The sequence below is a fragment of the Solanum tuberosum genome, unplaced genomic scaffold, assembly GCF_000226075.1.
Source record: "Solanum tuberosum cultivar DM 1-3 516 R44 unplaced genomic scaffold, SolTub_3.0 scf00108, whole genome shotgun sequence".
Taxonomy (NCBI): Eukaryota; Viridiplantae; Streptophyta; class Magnoliopsida; order Solanales; family Solanaceae; genus Solanum; species Solanum tuberosum.
The window spans coordinates 1375502-1399593 of NW_006239033.1; the positions used below are offsets into that span (position 1 = coordinate 1375502).

Here is a 24092-nt window from a genome sequence, read left to right on the forward strand (position 1 = left end):
AATTTTCATAGTTAAGTTATATTTTGAGATATTAACTCCCAACAACCACATCTAAAAAATATGAACCCAAAAATCATAATCCAAAGTTAAGTTATCTTTTGAGATATTAACTCCCAACAACCTCATCCTAAAAAATGTGAACCCCAAACATCATAATAGAAAAAGTAACTAAATAACTCAATTATTGAATAGGTGATCCACAAAAAGCAGAAAGCGATGAAAGTAAAAGTATCCACATACGAGAAGGGCATAGATGCTTTGGAAACAAAGCCTAGCCTTTGCACATGTTCTTCTCTACTTTTTTAATAACTAAAGCGGTATGTAAGGCCCAACTTCTCTTTTTAGATTTAGGACCGGTTCGGAAAGCCACACTGTGATTGAGATCTGGTGTAATTGAGTATGAGTTTTAAGCTAAAATCATCCTTGAAGTATGACTTAAACCTAAAGTATATCCTTATATTATATAAGTGAACAAAAACATCCTTGCACTATATGAAAAGTTGCAAGATTCATCCTACGGACTATTTTTTTTAAAAGAAACTCACGACACCAACAAAAATGTGCCAAATCGAATGAATATATGTACACATGATTAAGCTAGTCAAGTTGAGTGATTTTTCTAAGTTTTAGAAATTGAGGGTTCAAATCATATTCAGACAAAATTTATTCAAATTCTAAATATTCTTTGTAAAAAGTATGGTCAAATTATACAACTCTAACTTCAACAATTTCAAATAAAGTAATTATTATTTTTATTTTCATAACTAAACACCTACGTAGTTTCACTAAATTTCCAGCATTTTTGTACATTGTATAAAATGTGAATTGCATTGTATATAACGTACATACGTACTAATTATTTTATTAAAGAAAATCTCTAAATAGTTGGACGTAATATTTTCAAAATGATTGTTTTTAATAATTTTTTTAAACATCAGAACCTACTGTATATATATTTCAAGACTTATGTATTGTTGCAAGTTAATTTACTTGATGATGCAAAAAACATATAAATTAACAACTTACAAAATTTAAATTCTGAGATGAAAGATTCATTTCCTATCCATATCCTTATTCTTTTTAGGTAACTTTGATCTTCTCATCATGGCTAAGACATGATAAAATTTTAAAAAAAATATTGGTTCAATCAGTTTCTTAATAAAAATAGACTGAAGGATGATTCTTGTTACTTTTTGGATAGTATAAAAATGTTTTTTGCTCACTTAAATAATATAAATTTACATTAGATTTAAATTATAGTTGAAGGGTGATTTTAGCCAAAAACTCTATTTAGTAAACCAAGTAATTACTTGGCAAGAGAGGAATTGGGTATAATTGAAGGGGAGTAAATACACTCATCTCTTGAGGGTTAGGAATTGGGTGTAATTATACCATGTAATTACATAAAACTTTTTAAAAATTCTTTTATTCATTTTATTTATATTTGTATTTTCGTTTTAATTTATTTTTCATCTCTCTTAATAAATTATTTTTGTTATTCTAAATATTTTTATTTTTTATTTATTTATATTTCATTTCCTTCTCATTCTCAACCTTTACCTTTTCATGTGATTCCATTTAATTTTTCGTATCATGTATTTATTTATTTATTCATTCTATATTTTTTTATCAGCACAATTTTGTTAGTATTCAATTTTTTAAATTAATATAGAATTCATTGTTGAATAAAGTTATACACTTTACATTTTCATTTTCTTTTAAGTCATATTTATGTATTTTTTGTTGAAATTTGACAAAAGAGTATTACGTAAAAAAATTATTTTGAATTTAGAACATATGTTATATTTCTTGTTTCATTTATTTTAGTAGTATTGACTTGAAGGCATGCCTTGTTGCACAAGGATTCTCTCAAAGACCGGTGTCGACTATGAAGAAACATATTCACCAGTTATGAATGCAATAACTTTTCAATATCTCATCGGTTTAGCTGTACGTGAAAATCTTGAAATACATCTGATGGATGTGGTTACAACTTATCTTTAAGGTTCACTTGATAATGAAATTTATATGAAAATTTTCACGCCCCGAGGCTACCCCTTGACGTAACACGGGACCTAGGATCACGAGTGACCCCAAGCTAACCCTGAAGCTGACATATCATAAGCATACTGAAAGATATCTAAATGAAAATATGAACTAATGAAAGTTAAATCAATTGATAACTGAAAGTGGGGAATACCCAACTAGTCTGAAATATATGAAACATACTAAGAGTTTAACAAAACTGAAGATAAACTTAACAAGTCAAGTTGATTCTAGTACTATGTCTGAAAAAGCCTATACTAACTAGAGTTGCTGGGACATGCCCCCAGCTAACCCTAGTAAAACTGAAAACTGAAATAAAAGCCTGAATATGAAAAACATGTCTATTGTCCTCGAAGTATGAGGACTCACCACTGAAACTGCTGAATACAGACTGATAAGTCGATCTAAGCGTGATTTGAATGCTGAGTACCTGAACCTACATCATGAAAGGATGTAGCGCAGAGTATGCGTCAGTACTTGGAGTGTAATAAGCATGCATGATATAAAATATAGTTGCACAAATACATAAGTTGAGCAGAGCATAAATGAACAATGATATAAACTGAACAAGATGTAGATGCTGAAATATAACTGAAAGCTGAGCTAAATGCAATGACCAATTACTAATCATGAACATCATATGCTGAGATTGGATACTGAAGTATAACCTGAAAACCTGGTCAAATAAACTAGAATCTGACTGTGGGAGCTACTATTAACCGACATAAAACCACGTGTGCTAAACGCGGAATCCGATGTATACACCCCATCGAGAGGACCCAATATACCTTGCCAAGAGTATAAAGGCATGACTGACGTGATCACTAAATCTGATGCCCACAGAGGGGACTTATAAACCTACGGGGGCATGTAGTTCTGGGACTATGAAAGTGCGTTGAACCCTAGTCTAACTCGGTGCTAAGCCTACTCCCAACTGAAAATGTGTATTATACAACATAACTGTAATACTGGATAACTTAATATTCTGACATGCAAATATGAGACTGCAACATTTATATACTGATAATGTGACATTTGAAACTGTAGCATGTTTATCTGTTTAGCTGACCTAGTAGGTGTAATTCATGAACTAAGACAATCTACACAACTAGGGTTCTGAGTTTCATGCAAGGAACTAAGTAATGATTTCACGAAAACATGATAATCTGATTAAGAACGCTATAACAGCTAAATCACAATCAATATCTACGGTTTTTAGAAATCCTAGGTCTAAACAAGATATAGTGAATCAAGATTCTGACTGAATTTTAGGGACCTAGTGGACAAAAGGAACACACTAGTGAAATCTCACATATCTGGTGACGAAATTCACGGAGAAATCTTTCATTTTCGAGGGTGGAACCGAAGAAAACCTATTGCTTGTTCTTGAGGGGGTTGGTAGGCTCTTTTCTCTTTTTTTTCTCTAAGTTTGATGAATTTTCGGTGAATGAATTGTTTAGGGTAAAGTCTGATTATAATATTAGGCTAAAACTGAGTAAAACGACATAGTTTAGGAATAAAATAGTTAGGAAAAGACCCAATTACCCCTAAGCTAAAAGTCGATTGCCGACCTACAGATCCTGACCGACGGACCGTGGTCTGATCGATGGTCTGTCCTGCCAGTCCATCGATTGGTGTCTGAAGGCTGGAAGTTGGGGTCTGAACCACGGACATGGACCACGAACCGTGGTCCCACTTACGGTCCGTAGGTTCTGTCGTGGCTCTGGACTTCTAGGAATTGTTGAGGTGATCAACCACGGACCACATCTACGGTTCGTGGTCCCATCCACGGGCCGTGGGTGGCCTCCGTCGGTGGCACCTGCAACATCTGGAAAATCTGTTATTTGCTCCTTCTCGAATCCGGGGTATTATAAAAATCCCAGAAGGATTTAAAATGCCTAAAACATATAGTTCAAAATCTTGAGAAAGGTGCTCAATCAGATTACAAAAGTCGTTATACGGCTTAAAACAATCAGGACACAAGTGGCATAATCGCCTCAGTGAGTACTTGATAAAATAAGATTATATAAATGATGCAATTTGTCCTTTTATTTTTATTAAGAAAACAACATCAGGGTTTGTTATTCTTCCTGTCTATGTTGATGACATTAATCTCATTGGAACTCCAGAAGAGGTCCAAAAGGCAATTGAATATTTAAAGAAAGAATTTGAGATGAAGGATCTTGGAAAGATAAAACTTTTCTTGGTTTACAAATTGAACATTTAGCATACGAGGTCTTAATCCATCAATTTGCCTATACTGAGAAAATTTTGAAACAATTTTACATGGACAAAGCACATCCATTAAATACTCTAATGGTTGTACGATCACTTGAAGTGAGTAAAGATCTGTTCCGACCTCAAAAAGAGAATCTGGAACCTCTTGGTCTTGAAATACCATATCTTAGTGCAATTGGTGTACTTATGTATCTTGCTAATGCTATGAGACCTGACATAGCATTTTCTGTTAATTTTTTAGCAAGATATAGTTCTTCCCCTACACGAAGACATTGGAACAGAGTAAAATATATATTACGATATCTAAAGGAAACCAATGATATGAGTTTGTTTTATACTAACAAAGATAGTGCATATCTTGTTGGTCATGTAGATGCATGTTATTTATCTGATCCACATAAAGCTCGATCTCAAACAAACTATATGTTCACATATGGAGGTACTGTTATATCATGACGATCTACAAAGTAGTCCATTGTCGCTACTTCTTCAAATTATCCTGAGATAATCGTTATTTATGAAGCAAGTAGAGAATGTGTATGGTTGAGATTAGTGATACATTTCATCAAAGAAAGATGTGGCTTGAAGTATGATGTCAAGGTACCCACAATCCTTTTTGAAGACAATGATGCATGCATAGCTCAACTAAGAGGAGGCTTGATGAAGGGAGATAAAACGAAACATTTCACCAAAATTATTCTTCACTCATGATCTTTAGAAGAACGAAGATATTGATGTACAACGAATTTGTTCAAATGATAACCCAGAAGATTTATTCACCAAGTCTCAACCAGCCTCAACTCTTGAAAAGATTGTACATAAGATTGGAATGAGAAAACTTAATCATCTGAATCGTGGTCTTTATCGGGGGGAGTAACATACGCGCTACACTCTTTTTTCCTTAATCTAGGTTTTGTCCCACTGAATTTTCCTAGAAAGATTTTTAATGAGATAGCAAGTAATGCGTATTATGAATGTTTATATATATTTTTGTTCCTTTAACTTTTATTTTACATGGACATCCAAGGGAAAGTGTTGAAAATCAAAGATGGCAAAGTGGATGCCATGTGGGGTCCACCTATTTGAGAAGTATCATCACTTGTAATGTTAGATGAATGCCATGTGAGGCCCACCCATTTGAAATTACCATCACCTAGCCAATTGAATGACTTAGTAATATGTTTGTACATTACTTGTTGGCTATAAATAGCCATTACTTAATTTACAAATGAATACATATTAAAATACAGTATTCTCTATATCTTTGCTTGTGTACTCTCTCTATTGTTCTTCTTTTCAATTTAGTTTGTTAATTTTAGTTTGCTAACAATTTTTTTTATAAAAAAAAAATGATTAATCATGTTCCTCACTGTCATTGATTTCATTATCAGTGATGATTAAAATTTCACCACTCCCATGTTGCCCCTTCTGTTTTCTGTATGTTCTTTCAAAAATTCCACGATCTTCATGTAACTTTAAATCTTCCATAACCCACATTTTAGCATGTCACAGGAAAAAAAATAAGAGAAAGGTCATATTGTTGCACAAAAATATCATGTGTGTGACGGTTTATCACTATTTATCAGCGACGATCAATGGGACTTTTATGTTACTCTCCCCGCAAGCTAGTTTTTTTCCTGCATTATATTCTCCAAGGATTCAGTAGAAGAAAGAAATAGATGCATAAGATTGTTTAAGTACCTTTTGGAGTCTACAACTACGAATGTGTCTTTTGACCGTGTTTAATACCTTTATTCAGAAAAGAGCATTTTGATCCATTTTACAAATATAGGGGCAATTTTGGACCATAGTATTAACTGCAAGTATATTTTTAAACCAAAGTATTGATGACAATGATCTTTTTGAGCCAAACTATAGACGTAGGGTACTGTTGTTCATTCTTGCATTTTTAAACCTAGTATTGATGACAATGATATTTTTGAACCAAACTATAGAAGTAGGGCACTTTTGTTCATTTCACATAGTTTAAGAACATTTTTTTTACCCTTCCCCTTTTTCCATTTGTTTTTAATTTTTTTTCAATTTATAAAAAAAAAACTGTAAAAATAAATGAATGACAATCCTTATTTTTTGTGGCAAGACGTCACTGGGCTGACGTTTTTTTTATTTTTTTATTTTTATATATATAAGATATGTTAAATTAGGTCTTGACTCTAACTCATACCCCAAAAGCTAGTTCAAAGGGAGAAGAATTACCCAAGCCTTATTCACCTTTCTCATTAACCACCAATGTGAGACTATTGTCATTCTTTAACAAGATACGATAAGATAAAATAAGATTGATGCTTAGTAACTTTCCGTCTGAGAATAAGTTAGAAACTAAAGTAGATATAATTTTTACTTATTAAAATTTTAAAGCTTCTCCTCAAGGTTTGATTTTAGGCACAAGATTTATTAAGCCGCGCTTATAGAGGATACAATAACATCACATTCATATGTGTCTACCAAGAGATAGAATTTATAGTAATATACTTGCTCAAACCCCAATACTTAAAATCATTATATGAATTTGTCAAACACAAATAAAAAAAGTGTTTGTAAGGTGATATGGTGGAAACATAAAAGAAAAGGTCAAGTGTCTATGTTTTGGGTTCAAATGTTATTGAATACTAGTAAGTAATAATGATAAAAGAAGAAGCACCATGCATCATCAGTCATCACTATTAAGGCTGAGCACTAGCTACTGTCAGGACCTTCCACTCTACTTCTCTTCAACTCTTTCATAGTTGATCTCCACTTAAAGAAAGTACCAAACAATGGCTCCATCTCCTCTAGTGTTCTGCCTTTTGTTTCTGGTAACAATGTGTAGAAGAAAATCCAAGCCACAATTGCAATCCCAGTGTATAAGAAAAAAGCCCCTCCAATACTAATAGCCTTATACAAAGATATAAATGTCATCAAAATTCCTCCACTCACTGCCCTATTCACTGCTACACCTATACTACAACCTTGAGCTCTTAATCTCAATGGAAAGATTTCTGAACTGTATACCCATGCTAAAGGACCCATCCCAATTGAGAAGAATGCAACTGTTGAATATGTTGCACATACACACACCACTATGGCCCACTTTAGCGTATGATCTGAGTGATCAATAATAGTTAATCCTGTAGCTAGGGCTAATAAAGATAGAATCATACCACCGCAACTTGATAGAAGTAATATTCTTCTTCCAATTTTGTCCACAAAAAATGTAGCAACTAAAGTAAAGAATGTCTTCATACATCCCACAGCTATAGTGGCAAGTAGCCTATAGCTTGGTTTAGTAATCCCTTTATTATGTAAATAAAAATGTGTCAGTCAGTCAGACAACAGTTTAAACATGTACAATTAGTGAATGAATGAATACCTGCTTTCTCGTATATCCTGGGGCTGTAGAGTACAACAGCATCTATGCCACTGGCTTGTTGGAAAAAATGAATACCAACGCCTACAATTAGAATATGAAGAACGGTGGGGGTAGGATGGATGAACAAATCTCTCCATACACCTGAACCATTAGAGCTTTCTCGTGTGACAGAAACTATGTCATCATCTTGGCAATCTTGTGGTATGCCAGCAGCTTCTTTAATGTCAGCTAATCTCGTCTTTGATTCTTCTAAAGTGTCTGAAGTTCTGTCCAAAACCTTCTTGGCATCTCCAAGACGGCCTTGCATGACTAGCCAACGTGGTGACTCAGGCATAGCAAGGACACCAACCCCTAACATAACTGATGGGATAACTCCAATTCCAAGCATGAGTCGCCATCCCAATTTTAGTGGAAGCATCGAAAATGCATAGTTTGCTATATAACCAAGTAACACACCTATATATCCACGTACGTAGTTATTCAAAGTTACAATAACATTAGATTTTTAGAAATATTAGTGGTCATGTCTATATATACCTGCATTGATGAAAACCTCAGGGAAAGAGGTGCAAAATCCACGACAAGAGGCCGGGGCAACTTCAGCAGTGTAAACTGGAGCTATCATAAGAGCATATCCAACACCAATGCCAGCGACAAACCTACCAAACATGAGGAACCAATAGTTTGGGGCAAATCCCATCAAGAGAGCTCCTACTAAAAATATTCCAGAGGCCAAAATAATAGTGTATCGACGACCTATCCAATCTGAAGTTCGACCAGCAATTGCAGCACCCACAAGAGAGTATATGTTGATTGTTCCCACAAGGACTTCAATAGCAACATCAGATATTTTGAGATCTTCTTTTATGTAAATCACTGCTCCACTCATCACTCCTGTATCTACATCAACCAACCACTAACACATTTAATTATTATAGTATATAAATGTACGTACGTACGTACTCATTTTGAACTCAATGACTCTAGATCGTACAACACTTGTTAAGAAATGAAATTGAATATTATAAAGTACATATCTTACCATAACCTAATAAGACGGATGTCATGGAGGCTAAAAGAGAGCAAGCAAAGGCATATTTATTTCTTTTTGGTTTTTTCAAAGGAACAAATTCTGGTATTTTGTTGGAGATCATGACCTTCTTCTCAAGACTTTGATTTTCCATGACAGCAATTAATAGAGAAAAAGATTCACAAATTTCTAGTGTCTGCTCGATCACAACAATGCCTTAAAATATATATATATATATATATATATATATATGTTAAATGGTGTGGGAATTGTTTCTCTTTTCCTACCTACTTAATTATCGACTTACCATTTTTATCAAAGTATCATAAAAAAAAAATATTTGCAATTAATTTATTGATAAATTAACAGATTCTGAAAATATTTCTTTATTATGTTTCTTTATCACATTGCTTAGAAAATTCAAAAAAAAATAATTCTAATAATTGAAGTTAACATTTTTATGGAATATAACGGAGTATGCATCACTGAAAGGGTAAATAATGTAAAACTAGAAAGAGAAAAGAAATTAAAAGGTATATAGTTATTATTTTAGTAAGAATAAATAAATGGAGCCTCAAGGTTTCCCTAATTAATTTTGATAATAACCGAACCACAGTTACCACACCAACATAAAATTCTAATAAAAGAATATTACTTATGTCAAATTTATTATTTGGTACAGATTTTTTGAAATAATTAAAAAGATTTGATGAACAATTTGAGCAAAATATAGGAAAAAGAATATCGTGTAATTAATTAAGCTATAATAATCAAAGAAGATATTTACAAGATTTTATGTGCATGCTTAATAGAAGGAATGACATTTGAAATTCAAATTCTAAATGTTGAATGGCTCACGCAAGGAAGCTTGCTAAAATAATCTTGGTAAAGATTGACTACTTCATTGAAAATATTACTCCATATGAAAGAAAGGTGTTGAATCTACTTCAAAGTCGAGGGTGAAAATATTTACTACAATGTTTATTTTATGGAACTCTATTATTTGCACTATAATTCTTGGAGTCCGGAGCCTAAAGGGTAAAAAAAATTGTCAAAAATTCCAAAAGGGCACATCACTTTTTTTCTAACCAAAAGGGCAAAATCGCTGCCCTAGCAGCGATTTCGTCTAAATTTTTATTTTTTAAAAAAAAATTAAAAATCGCTGTCACAGCAGCGATTTTGTAAAAAAAAAATATAATTTATTTTTTATTAAAAATCGCTGCCACAGCAGCGATTTTGTTAATTTTTATTTTTTTGTCTGTGGCAGCGATTTTTTAGCTAGTAATTTTTTTTTTCCTTACACATTCGCTGCAGGGGCAGCGCTTTTCATGCCGAGTGCTATTATTTTCATGCCTATTATTACTTATTAATAATATAAAAATGATAAACAAGACGACAGTATACTCAATAAAATTGTTGAAGCCTCAGGAAAATTGAATTATATATCATAAATAATAATAAAAGAATATTAAAGTTATTTTTTTTTGAGAAAATATGCAGCGATTTTTATTTTTGTTTTGTCAGAAGCCCTTTTGGTTAATTTTTTTTTTGATGTGCCGTTTTAGTTTCTTTAAAGAAAAAAGCAGCGATTTTTAATTTAAAAAAATTACAAAATCGCAGCGATTTTTAATAAAAATAATTTTTTTTTTCTAGCAGCGATTTTATCATTTTGTCCTTTTGGTTAGAATAAAAAGTGATGTACCCTTTTGGAATTTTTGACAATTTTTTTTGCCCTTTAAGCTCCGGACTCTTTGTTACGTTTTATCACTGTTATATCAGGAAAAAAAAATTCTACACGAACTTTCATTATGCGGTAGGAGCTAAGATAAAAAAAAACCATTTCCCCTTCTAATAAGATCATATATAATACTTCAATTTCATCATCAACAACAAAATAAATTACTTCAACTTCCATATTTCAGAATGAATGAAACAGTCGAACAGGAACACAAAACTCATATACACACCTTCCGAGTATGCCGTGCCATTAACGGTTTCCGATGAACATAAATAAACCTAAGATCAAATTACTGGCATTTTTCTTTTGTATACATACATATATAACAATAGTAGCGACAAATATTATCGGTATGATCTATATTAATAAACACTCAAATGTGTTCTTAGCTGACAAATAAGCACTACAATTTTGAAATGCAGATATCTCAACTTGATCTCATGATACTCGATGTCGACATAACACACAATTTTTTTGAAGATATCTAAGATGATCATTTTATACATTTAAGTGTTTAACTGATATAATGAAAATTAATTTAGGTGTCTAGATGTTGTTAAAGTATTCACATAAATTAACTAAAAATTTCACGTAGATAGGCATATCGCAAGTTCTATATAACTAAAAGTACTGAGAGATAAAAGAACCCAATACATCACAAGCTACACTAGCAATTCAAAGAAATTGTCTTGGCATTTTTTCTATTTCAACATGTCAAAACATTAAATATCTTGGCTATCAAGTTTTAAGTGAAATATCATAATAATTAGTTAGATTAAGATTATCCAAGACACGCTTGTTTTCCAACATTTGAATGTTAACAAAAATATTAATGTCTCGTTTGTTTCCACTAAGATTAAACCGTCTGAATTTGAATAAGCATCTGATCTATTAAGATGTGCATTATGATTTAGATGTCTAGATGTGAATACACATTCGAATATTAGGATGTGGTCTCTAGATAAGAACACTAAGGGGTCGTTTGGTAGGAGGTATTAGGAGAAATAGTCCATGTATTATGTATGGTATTATTTAGTACTACGTTTGGTAGAACTTTGGGCCTAAGTATAACTAATCCATGGATTAGTTATACACACTACATGGTATTATAGGATGTATTATTAATACCTTTCATTTGGTGGTATTAGTAATACATTGGATTTAATACCATGGAATTATTTATGTAAAGACAAAAATATCCCTCAAACCATTTTAATCATTTTATTTATTTTCTTTGTTTTATGTTTTATATTTATACTAGAAAATTATATAAATAAGTTAGCTTACAAATTTTATTATATAGAGAGAGTTGTTTGTTAATAAATAAATGCAATACATATCAATACAATATTTAAAATGTGAGTTCTTTAACATTTACTAATTGAAAAGGCAAATATATCACCACATGACGTTTGTGATCTTAATTTAATATATTATTTGTTGATTTATATGTGGTTTCTAATTATTTGTATTTTGTAACAATTTATAAATTGCATACATATTAAAACTACAACTTGTAATTTTTATGTGTAAATCTAGATGTTTTATTCGATTTTACTATTGTTTACCGTCTTTTTGGTTTTAAAGTAGATGGTCTATCTATTCTAAATTGAAAATTAACGTTTTTTAAGTGATTAATTTATTAAGAAAATATTTGTTTACCCTCAAATAATTCAAGTGAGAAAATAGCAAACATGACAACAAAATTGTTTCTCCTAGCTAGTTAGAAGGTCATAAAAAATAATATTGTCCCCGCAATTATCTACCTATATCGATTACATAAAATAGAAAATCTCATAATAATGCAAGAGTATAATTGGAAAGAAGCTTTTTGTAGAGTTTTAATCCAAACACAAGATGAGGTCAAAAGCAATGAACCAAACACTTGATAAAAAATATACCCTGCATTACTAATTTCAGCACTACTAATCCCTGCATTATTAATCCCTGTGGTTATTTTTTTCCCTACCAAACGACCCCTAAAAGTTTAAAACTGTTTATTTTCAATATTTTAATGTGCATATGAAATTAAACATTGTACCAATAAAATCTTATTAAATCTTCTTCTCAACAAAATATATTACTTTTTGATAGAATAACAACAATAATATATCTAGTGTAATCTCAAAAGCGAGGTTGATGATCAAAGAGTCTCAATAAAATTAGTGAGCTAGAACAAAAAAATTGATGATCAAAGTGGCCTAAAACAAAATTTTAATAAGAGACCTCAAATATATACATAGTTATTGTTTTTAATCCTAGATAATATTTTCACTCAAAAATTTTGAGTTCTTGATAAATATCAATACACCCAAAAATATTATGGGCAACAAGAGTTATTGAGAAACATCAATACCCCCCCCACAAAAAAAAAGTTGTAAATATAAAAAAACACTAAACAAATTACTTGTAAAGATTTTGAAAACTTACCATTTAAAGAAAAAAAAATGATGTTTTGTTGAGAAAAGAGAGGAAGAAACGTCGGTAAAGAGAGAGAGAATCGGAGGCCACATGATTATTTTAGCTTATGAATGAAGGTCTCATTTGTTTTCATTAAAATTAAGACGTCTAAATGATTAAGATGTTGTCTCTAGATCTGAACATTGAATGATTAAAACTGTTTATTTTTTTAGCATCTGAATGTATATAATTCATCATTATATAAGCATAATAAATATATAATTCAAATAATATTACTATGTGAAGTTAAACGCTTAGTGCGTTTTAGGAATATACACTAAAAACAAGTAGTATGTAAGAATAACAAAGACAATCCTAAATTAATAGTATTTTTGGGCATGTGTGTAAATATTCAAGGCTTCTTGTTATAATTTGGTGTTAGACTACTAATTTTAATTAAGTATTAGACTACTAAGTTTATTGAGTTGGCACAAATCCAAGACATTTTATTTAGACATAATACCTATGCTTTTCTAGAGCAGACGAGTCAGCAAATTCTTGTCTACCTCAAGAATAAATTTGAACTAATAAAGGTGTTAAGAGTTATTGATGAGTCTAATCTAAAAAACATGTCAATTAACACAAAATGAAGGACATATTTCAATGTTTAAAAGCAATTCCTTATAAGCAACCAACGGTAAATCTGAACGTCGGTTAGTAGTAGCAAACTTCCAATATAATCACAAATATCTAATTTGAGCCTGATAAAAATGTAGTCACAAATATCTAATTAAACGAAAGAAGTCTAATAGGGAGAAAACACACAAAAAAAATATACATGAAAAAAATACAATATACACATCCTTCTTAAGACTTTAATCATATCAATGCAAATGGAAAAAGAAATATAGAATTAATACATAATTTTCTGAGTTTTTGTCTACACCTTCTCCCATAACCAATAAAATTCAAGAGTCTTCTCATCGAGTCAAACTAAAACATAAATCAAATAGTACAATAATGATATAAACGCTCCACTACTTTAAATATAGAAAAAAATGAATAACCTTGAATTCGAGTCTCATGAAACCAAAAAGATGAATTTATATAGACAAAAATGGGGGAAATATCAAAAGATATCTTAAAGTTTAAATTAATATTTAGAGGTTATGAATATGAAAGTATGAGAGTTATGGATTTAAGAGTAGCAATTGAATAGGTAATTAGATATGATTTATGATAGTGAATAATTAAAGCAAATAAAAAAATAAAAAAATAAAGAAGAATAAAAGATTAGTACACATTATATTTAATTAAATAGTATTTTAATGTTACATAACAATGAATAACAATAATTGCATCACAGACTTCAAATAAATTTTTGATTTTCTCAATAAATTAACCCACTAATTACCTAAGTGAATTCGATTTGAAATACAAAAAGTAAACGCTTTCACAAGGTTAAATAGTAGAGTAGTACTACATTAAGTTATTCAAATAATAACTAAGAGAAGTGGAAAAAATTTAGTTATAATATTTATTCAGACATACATTTTCATGTGACAAATAGATATAGATATTTGAGTTAACACACCTTCTCACTTTGATATTTAGTATAATAATATTAAATATAGTTAATTCATCAGTCTTTATCATCACTTTTTATTTTATTAACAATATTTCATCAAGCCTTATTTATTCAAGACATCACTTTGATAGAGCAAGTTTAAGATTATGGATTCTGCGGTCTTGAGATTACAGACAAATCACAACAACATGTAAATCATCCAAACCACAACAATTAAGTGCATAGAAAATTTCACGACATAACTCAATGACTATCAATCACTATTAAAAGTATCTCTATCACATAAAATAAGTCATAACCTACCTCCATCGAAGAACCCAACTCAATCAAGCTAATTTCCCAATGCTTTTCTTTTCCTCAATGCTTCAGAACGTTTTCAATGTATCAAGTATGCATAATTTATAATTAAATGAGACTAAAGACACTCATATTACTATATGTCTAGCCTAGACTCAAAAACTCACCCAAATCTATAATCGATTCCTAAAGTTTAAGCCTAAGGATAAATCTCAGTTCCTCCAATTATCATAATTTTAATGGTATTCAAATAATACAATACACCTAATATTTAATCACCTATCTCATTATATCAAAACTTTATTTATAATATGAGAACGAAATGATAATATTAAAAGTTTGAAATTGGTTAGGAAACCAGTGGCAGCAAACCATGAACCCAACTCAATTCTTATCTAACTATAATGATTAATAATAGAAATACTCACACAACCAATGATATTATTATTATTATCCATCAATTATGTTACTATCATCACTTAGAAAAATACATACCAATTTATCCCACTCTATTTTGTCACTAAAATGGCACTTCTAAAGGACTAACACAACTTAAAATAATTGTACCTTGTGTTCAAAATGTGATGAGACAAATAAGGGCATTTTTGGTATTGTGAAGATTAATTTTGGTGCATTCATTGTAATAGAGACATCTGTACTCTATTTGGTGAAAAGGACTAACACAGCTTAAAATAATTGTACCTTGTGTTTTAGAAGTGGCACTTCTAAAGGACTAACACAACTTAAAATAATTGTACCTTGTGTTCAAAATGTGATGAGACAAATAAGGGCATTTTTGGTATTGTCAAGATTAATTTTGGTGCATTCATTGTAATAGAGACATCTGTACTCTATTTGGTGAAAAGGACTAACACAGCTTAAAATAATCGTACCTTGTATTGAAAATGTGATGAGACAAATAAGGGCATTTTTGGTATTGTCAAGATTAATTTTGGTGCATTCATTGTAATAGAGACATCTGTACTCTATTTGGTGACACGTGTGTTCTCTTTTTATACTTAGCCAGCCAAATATTATTTTATTAAAGTAATTTAATTTGTACTGTATAAGTGGGGTCCATATTATTATGCTTGAGTCTTTATGATTTCCAAAGCAAACCACGTGTACCCCTATTCTCTTCATCTTCTTTTCAATGACCAAAAATTTGGTTTCACAATGCCCTGCTTCATTTTAGGTTTTCCAAATTTCTCCTCTGCTTCTCTCATTTCTTCAGTCTTTTCATGTTCACTGTCTTCTTCATTGACTCTTTCAAATTCAAGCTTCTTAATTGTATTTTGTGGTAAGTTTTTCTCGCTTTTTTCTTCCTTAGTTTTTTTTTTTTGCTTCAATATTTTTCTTGTGCAATTACTGATATTTTTAGAGAATATAAAGACATGAAGTTTACAGATGTGACCATTTTTATTTTCACTGATCCATTTGTGGAAAGGAAAATTGGATGAAAATGACTATAAACAAAATAATATTTAACAACCATCCAAACAAGTTGTTGATGAAGATGGAGATACTGTTGCTCAAATTTCGACATACATTCATCATCTGAATCAAATTTTGATATTTATTCTTTTAGGTTATTGTTCTCTATTGTATTTTCTCTATAAATAATATATGAATGTCAATAGTATTTTCTGATTTATTCATGCATCTTCACGAATAAATACTCAAGTTTCCTTAGTGCACCAAGGGTGTTTGATAATATGCCTACATCGAGATGGATCTTTGATTCAGCACTAAAGGTTGGTCAAGCTGTGAACTAATAATTATTTTTCCGTTCCTCGCTTCTTAGTGAACTTTTTTGTACTGTTGAAGGGAGAGAGGTAGAAAAGAGATATGCGATACAGAAATATCAAGACAAATAAATAAATGTCTTTTTTTCCTTTTCTTAAGTGAAGGAGAAAAGGAAAAAACATATGATTGTTATTTGTGGAATTTGAACCTTTCAATTCCAGGTAGAGTTTAAGTTATTCATAAAATGAATTCACCCTCAACTCCCTCTAATTCTATATAGAAGCAACATTACGTGCCTCATTATGAAAAATCATTTTTTTCCCATTTTATCACAGCTAAACTGGAAGGACCAAAGTTATTTTCTTGCTTCCTGGAATAAGAATACAAGAGGGTACTTGAATGTTTCTCATAATATCAAATAATTTAGAATAATTGAAGGATATTCTCTAGATTTGGTAACAACATTTGATGTTGGACCTAATTAATGTGCGGAATGATAGTTAAGTTATCCGTATGCGGTCATCATCAGTTGTATTGGGTTATGAATGCTAACGATATGAAATAATGCATTTATTGCAAATGATGTACCTTTACATTTGAGTTTTATACATGATCAATGTAAATATTTTTTGCACTATCAGGTTAGCAGATTTACATTAACCTTCTTGATAAAATGTGCTACCCACATGTAAAAATTATTTACGTTACGTTGACAATGTATATTATTTATTAAACTCATATGTTTTATTGTGCTTTCTATTCTGGCTTTGAAATTTGGGGCTGAGAAAAAGGTTGGGATGTTCATTGTTCAACTAATTTGAGATATTAGACGATGCTATTGATGTAATGAAATTGGAAGATGGTGTAATTCAAAACATGGTAAAGTCTCTGATTTGTATTCACAAGTTGCAATTCTTGATGTTTTTCATTGTATTGAGTTATTTTTCATAATATTGACAATTTTGACAAATCTACAATGATTTTAACTCCACTATATACATACTTGGTCGCCCATGGAAGTAGTTTGAAAAGATAATTCAGCAATTATTTGGAAACCTTTCCTCATGTTGGGAACCAAAATGAGGTACAAGAAGCAATGTAAAGTGTACTTCAAATAGAACTTGAGTTGTACGAGTAGGGTTAAAATAGTAAATTCACTTTATTCACTCTCTCACCTCTGCTTCTACTCTTTCTTCACTGCCTGACAACATTGACAACCATTTTAAACCTTCAACGGAGTTAAACTTTACTTCAGAGTCTCACTCCAACTTCTAAAGTTCTTTCAATTGTTTACCTGGTAAGTATTCTTGTGTGGTATTGGCCCTCTTCCCTTATGAATTTTTACTCTTTTTTTTTTCATTATTGTGTTTATGCTTCCTATTATTCTACTGATTTTTCTTATTTATAGGTCTTCCACAATTTTTCTTGAATTCTTTTGAGTTCTTATAGATGCCTCTTGAAATACATGCATAATTTTGTTTTCAATATTTTGCAGTTTCTAACTCTAAAATACTAAAAATATTAGTAGTATTTTCTTATCAATATATGATACTTTTTGCAGATAATTAATGGCTTGATGCGGTTGCATGTTTGACGAAATTTCCCGTGAAGGTAAGACTTGTGTGTTATGAAGAGAGATTAGTTACAAGAGTTGATTGTTTTGGCAGATGATTCAAGGTGCTAATGAAGTTGAACGGTGGGCTTAGGTGAATAGACATTTTCCCTTATAATATCTTTTTTCCATATGGCATCTTCCCCAAAAAAAATTGAGAAAGAATTTGAGTTGCCGAATTCTTTGATGCTGCCATGAAATTAGAAGTGATAATGTAATGCTGAAAATTCAGGGTAAGCTTTCAGTATTGATCTTTTTGTTGTTTGAACTACATTTTTGAAAAAAATCAGCTACTAATATAGTAAGTTGAGGTGGTATTCAAAGACAAATTGTTTAAATACAAAGTCAGAATAACAAGCAGGTTGAATCAGGCGAAAAGGTTGATTTCTGGCTCTCCAATTTCCAAGTCCTTTAAGGAACCATTCCACATTTTCTTAAGAACCTTTAAACTTTTGGCAATGGACCGTGATGTTGGTGTCGCATTTATTTTTAGCAGTTGTTCTTGGATAAAAGCTGGAACTTTAATATTGAAAATTCTGTTACTAGATTGAGTTCTAGAAGTCTGTCATATGATCTTATGCTTTCTCAAAGTTTTTGTTTCATGTGTTCATATTAGTTAGATACAATTGATAATGTTAAAAATATTTTTCATCTGATCAATCCAGAAAAAAATGAACATAAGAAATGTAGCAAATAAGTAATAATGTTGACGCTAGAATTTTTTTGAGAAATGAGTGAGTAATAAAATGTCCGGGTAATGGAAGAATCCTATAAGACTATTAATTTAACGCAGAAACAAACTCTTTTCTTTAATCTTGAGTTTGTTGATCAAGAATAGCTACTAACTCCTAAACTTTTTTATATCATACGTGAAATAGGAGTAGTAATTTGAGTATGCAATATAATAATATTGTGTTAAGAGTGCTGTCATATGCTTTTTATAGAGAAATATCAACTTCATGTTTTCTCTTTTATTTGTAGCATAATATTCTTTCATCAGAATTTTGTGTCATGGTCATTAATGGGTTCCTTCTTTTGCTTATTGCATTTGAAGGTTTGGCAATGAAATAGATGAAAAAAATGGAGGTTTTGCTTGATCCAAGTATGAGCTCTAAAATGTATGTGTTTATCTTTCGCAAACATTTTTAGCTAATTTATTCTCACATTCATTTGTTTTTGAATATTTTTACTCTTTCCATGTCCCTCAATAGAAGTAAAACAAACATTTATTTTGTATTTCACGAGAGACAATTTTGTATATGAGATGTAGGTGAGACGAAGAGAAGCTGACATTTTTAGTATGTGCTCTTTCTATGTCCCCAAATTAAGAAGCATAAGGATAGGTAGAGCATGAGCTCTTGCAGACTAAGTTGTTGTATTATATGTTAAATGTAATAAAAGGATTTTCTTAGTGGTTTATACAACATCAATGTAATATTATGTTATTCAAACTTAAGGTCTGATTTGATTGTGAACTTTGGGCGGCCCAAAGTAAGAAATGAACTTTTTGTTTTAGAACTACCAACTTCCATATTTGAATGTGTAGCAGCCATTAAAAAGATATCGATTGAGTGCTTATAACTTTAAGGTGGAATAGAACTACAAAAAGTTAGGGTTGATGTTCATAAAATAAACAAATGGTGAAGCTTGCCAATTGTAAATCAAATATGTACAAATAGTTGAACTGGTCGGTACTGACAGGTACAACCTTTGGTATTTTTATACATATGTTTGGAAAACACTTGCCTAAATTTCCATTTTGCAAAAATAGGAGGATTGACAGTAATCTCAATTTCAATTGGTGGATAGTTATGAGAGTAAAAATTATTAAATGAGTTTAGATGATTAATATACAAAGTGAAAACGTGAGAGATCTACTATTGAGTTCTTGTCATATCAGAGTCAACAACTTTGTTCGAACTGATCGTTACACGCTTGTGAACAATTTTGTAAAAATAACCTAAAAAATAAAGAGTTACAAGTGACTATACAAACTCTTACATGGAACTCTGGTGAACAACTCATGCCTTTGATTTGCTTCACTATATTATGTTCGAATACCACTTGATTGTATGAAGAGCTCCTACTTTGTTTTACTCAATTTATTCTAGGATGTGAAAGTGAGTTTGCCTTATATGGGTCAATTTATGCATACTGAACGTCAACATCAGTTGTGGTATTAGGTGTATTAAACTTTATTGCTGAAATATTGTAAAGATGTACAATTTCTCAAATGGGTGGATTTGTTGATCTCCACAACCAACTATACAAGAATATTGGAAACAAATGGAATTGGGTATTTCAAAACAGGGAAGTCATATTTGTCGCGTTGGAAAATTCGTCGTTTTTGCTTATTTGTTTCTGGTGTGAAGGCTGAAAACTTTATCTAAACTATCATGTGTGTGTGAGAGTTTCTTACCTGAAATTCAATCATCGATTCACATAGGAGAAGTGAATTTTTGATGGTTGATAGGTATTTTGATAAATAGTTGGCGGTGTAGTTCAATAATGAAACTAAAATATAAGGACACTTTAGGAGTTCTTTTAACCATCAACTCTTTGTTTCTCATTTCTCGCAGAATGATTTTTTGTTATTCCCTGTTAATTAAATAGATAATTCCCATGAACCTATACGAATTTTTGAAATATAGTCTTCCAAACTACTTATTTTTGCTCCTCCAGGAGGTGATGGATAGATGTGAAAAAGAAAGTTATTGTATGACTCATGTTGGATGGCATTATTAATGTTACAAACGATTGTAAAACACTTCTAATATTATGCATTGATATTTATTTTTCACAATTATATGTCAGGTAAAAGTGATCTTTTGCTATGTTCTTTTTGTTGTTTCTTGCAGGCCACATGAAAATATGCCTTCGGTTTGGATTGTGTCAGGAATGATACGAATGATATGATTCCCTCTGCTGATTGTAAGACGCATATTCTATTTCTCCATTTGTATGAGTAAATTGTATCATTTCTTTGAGATATGAAATTATAAGCTATGTATCAATGTTATTTTGGACATTTCATATATATTTATAGGAAATGCACTGATGGTAGCAACATGTGGTGCTATAAGTTTCATATTTTAACTCTTTATTGTTTTCAGATTCAAGTGATGATTCAATATGATGACATTGTTGTTAAACCAGAATTTATCTTTTTTGGCCAAGTAGACTGGGTATTGACATTTTAATTATGTTGCCTAATCCTATATTAACTTAGGCGAGAAATAATAATTTTAAACTATGGAAAGAAATATAAGGCTAATTGATAGTAGTATTTATTTGATGTATGTCTTCCCTCCATGCTATAAATATGACATAGAAGTTTTATGAAAGAGACATAATGAGAAGTGGAAAAATGACAAAGAAATAGAGAGAACAAGGCGATACATCTAATAAAGTGGGACAATGTCACATTGGACAAGAAAATAGTAGCCTTAGAAATAAATAGATGAAGGAAAAAAATAATTTACTCACGTTATGAAAATATATTGTGGAAGTAGAGGTAATTTTAAAAAGGGTGATTACAAAAGTGTGGGTTCAAAAAGGTGAATGGTATATATACAACTTTACAGGGCCATATGAAAGTGAAATTTGGATAACATATAAGGTATGTGGATTCTTTTAAACTAATTATGTTTTGTTTCAGGTGATGGAAGAAAATAGCATTGGGGCGGCATGGCATGACAACTGAAGAAGTCACATACTTCTGTTTTGTAGCACCACGGACATTTAATGGGTATTGTATAAAATTACTTCATACCAAACAAAGAAATCTTCTTTTAATACATTGTTTTATCCGTTTCTTATCCTGTTTCAGTTGGTTCTCTCTATTTGATTAGAGGTCCAATTTAACGGTTTCTTCAACCTTTGCTTAATTTATTTTGTAAGTTGAAATATCTTACTTTCGACTATCTAATGCTACTTGATGTTATGATTTTATCTGTGAATAGATTTTTGGAGTCCATTTATATATAATTTAGCAGCTTGTGATGCTTCATTTTGACAATTGTGTCGATCATATCCCCCAAATCCACAAAAGACATTATGACCAACAACGGATTGTCCAATTAATATTAAAATAATATATTTTTAGGATGTTAATGAAATACTTTTAACTTCCTTGCTGACTAATTATGAAAGAAAGGGGCAAAGTATTAAGAATGTATACAGTGCTGCTTCAATCAAGTAAGTTTTACTTTTTTGGTGAACTTCCTTGCTGACTAATTATGAAAGAAAGGGGCAAGGTATTAAGAATGTATACGGTGCTACTTCAATCAATTAAGTTTTACTTTTTTGGTCATTATCTTTATTTTATATGTAAAATGTGGATATGGATGGAAAGATTTAATATATGCTCTTTTTTTATTTGTAGACATACTTATATGTCCAACCATTTCTTTAGGAATTTACTCTAATTGTTCCCGTATCATGGAAGATGAAGAGTTTCCAAATCCTTGGTAAAATGCCTTGACTTTGTATTAATATATACTATGTGTACTATTTAACTCCTCTGTGATTCAAAAACGTTTGATACACTCGCCAATTAGAACTTTTGGATCCTTACTCGCTTTAACAATTGTATTGCTGAGTGAGGTAAGTGACGTCAAACCAAGGAAAATGATTGATTTCAGATTCTCTAATTTTCAAGCCTTCAGGTACAATTTCACACCCTTTTCAAGCTTTTAAGATTTGTAGGAACTGTAGTATTCTATTTTGGATGATGTTGTATTAGTATTTAGTAGTTATTCTTAGATAGAAGTTATGCTTTTAGTATGATCTAAATTTCTTCTGTTATTTTTGTATTGTTTGAATTGCAACTTCTGATATATTAGCAGACTGGCAGACGATACCAAAACACCATAGTTTATCATATTCATAATTACAATTCTGCAATTGAAAGGATGATCATACAGTAGGAGACTAATGATGTTTGGAAATGATTTAGGTAATATTCATTTCCTTAATGAGGTATTATCTGTATTTTTGACACACATAATATTTTATGAAGAAGTTCTCACATTTTATGTGATTATGCATGTGGGATAGGTTTTGCTTTAAAAAATTGTTGTTCAACTTTTCCTTTATTGAATTGAAAATCTTAAGTTACGAGTAGTAAATTGAAATGAAAGGATAAAAACGTAGCTATAACATGTTTTTATCTAAGTCAGGCGCTCAAATTATTAATGTTAGAGCTAAGGATAATGTCAAAGCAAGTCTGACCCGTTCCTTTGTATCATTATCTTTAATTTGCTTGAACTTATAAGGTTCTTATCGTTTTGTTAGATATAGAAGCTACAACGTCTAAGTGCAGTAATTTAAATAGCATCTTTGTTGAGCTTTGTAAAACAAATAGCATCCTAAAGTACATGATCTTTAGGAGGAAAAGAAAAAAAATTCTATCTGTAATATCTTAAGATGGCTTCCTAGTAGCCAAAATAAATCTATCCATAAATCACCTTCTTATGAATTTATCTTTAATAGAGATTGTGGCTCACTTCTATCCCAATTTTCCCAAGAGAGGGCTTGAGCAAATGTGTACTCTAAAAGGTGTTTGTAGTTTACCCAAAAACATGACTTGTTCAAGCAGATTAAGATGAAATTGACTCTTAAAAGGATTAGTTTGGGCAAATAGTGAAATTGATAGACTTTAACAGAAACTTGTGTGGACTATTTCTGCTGTATTCACTTTTCAATAATTTTCAGGAACAACATATAGTGAGTTGATGTTCTCCATGGTACATTGGATTGTTCAGAAGTTGCGACACCAATAGAATATGAATGATAAACTGTAAATGCAGAATGTTCCTAACAACTTTGAGCATTCTCCCTTTTTTTTCTTACTTTTTGATTGTTTTGTTTGGGTGCAATTTTTTTGAGTTGTGCCAACAACTCCTATGCTATGATTTTTTGAATGAAGAAGATTAGCTACTACGAAGCGAACTCCGGCATCCTCTACATATGATAAACAATGACATGCTAATCTTATATATCAAAACTGAAACATCTTTTATATCC

The 24092-nt window shown here is 30.9% G+C and overlaps 1 protein-coding gene and 2 long non-coding RNA genes across 4 annotated transcripts; 2 read left to right on the forward strand and 1 right to left on the reverse strand.

Moving 5' to 3' along the window:
* Positions 1-6981: 6981 nt before the first annotated feature.
* LOC102600256 (polyol transporter 5-like) lies at positions 6982-8838 on the reverse strand. Its single transcript, XM_006349503.1, has 4 exons — positions 8697-8838; positions 8192-8554; positions 7655-8110; positions 6982-7577 (listed from the first exon to the last, which is right to left on the reverse strand). Exons 1-4 carry the CDS (start codon positions 8836-8838, stop codon positions 6982-6984), a joined length of 1557 nt encoding a protein of 518 aa, XP_006349565.1.
* A 6991-nt stretch (positions 8839-15829) lies between these two features.
* On the forward strand, positions 15830-19540 carry LOC107060976 (uncharacterized). Of its 2 annotated transcripts, none has more exons than XR_001473683.1 (2): positions 15830-17750; positions 18015-19540. It is a non-coding gene; the product is annotated as an uncharacterized lncRNA (long non-coding RNA). The 2 variants fall into 2 exon arrangements; XR_001473684.1 differs by having other exon boundaries at positions 15830-17332.
* Positions 19541-22289: 2749 nt separating this feature from the next.
* LOC102594998 (uncharacterized) lies at positions 22290-24089 on the forward strand. Its single transcript, XR_367443.2, has 2 exons — positions 22290-23022; positions 23781-24089. It is a non-coding gene; the product is annotated as an uncharacterized lncRNA (long non-coding RNA).
* Positions 24090-24092: the final 3 nt, after the last annotated feature.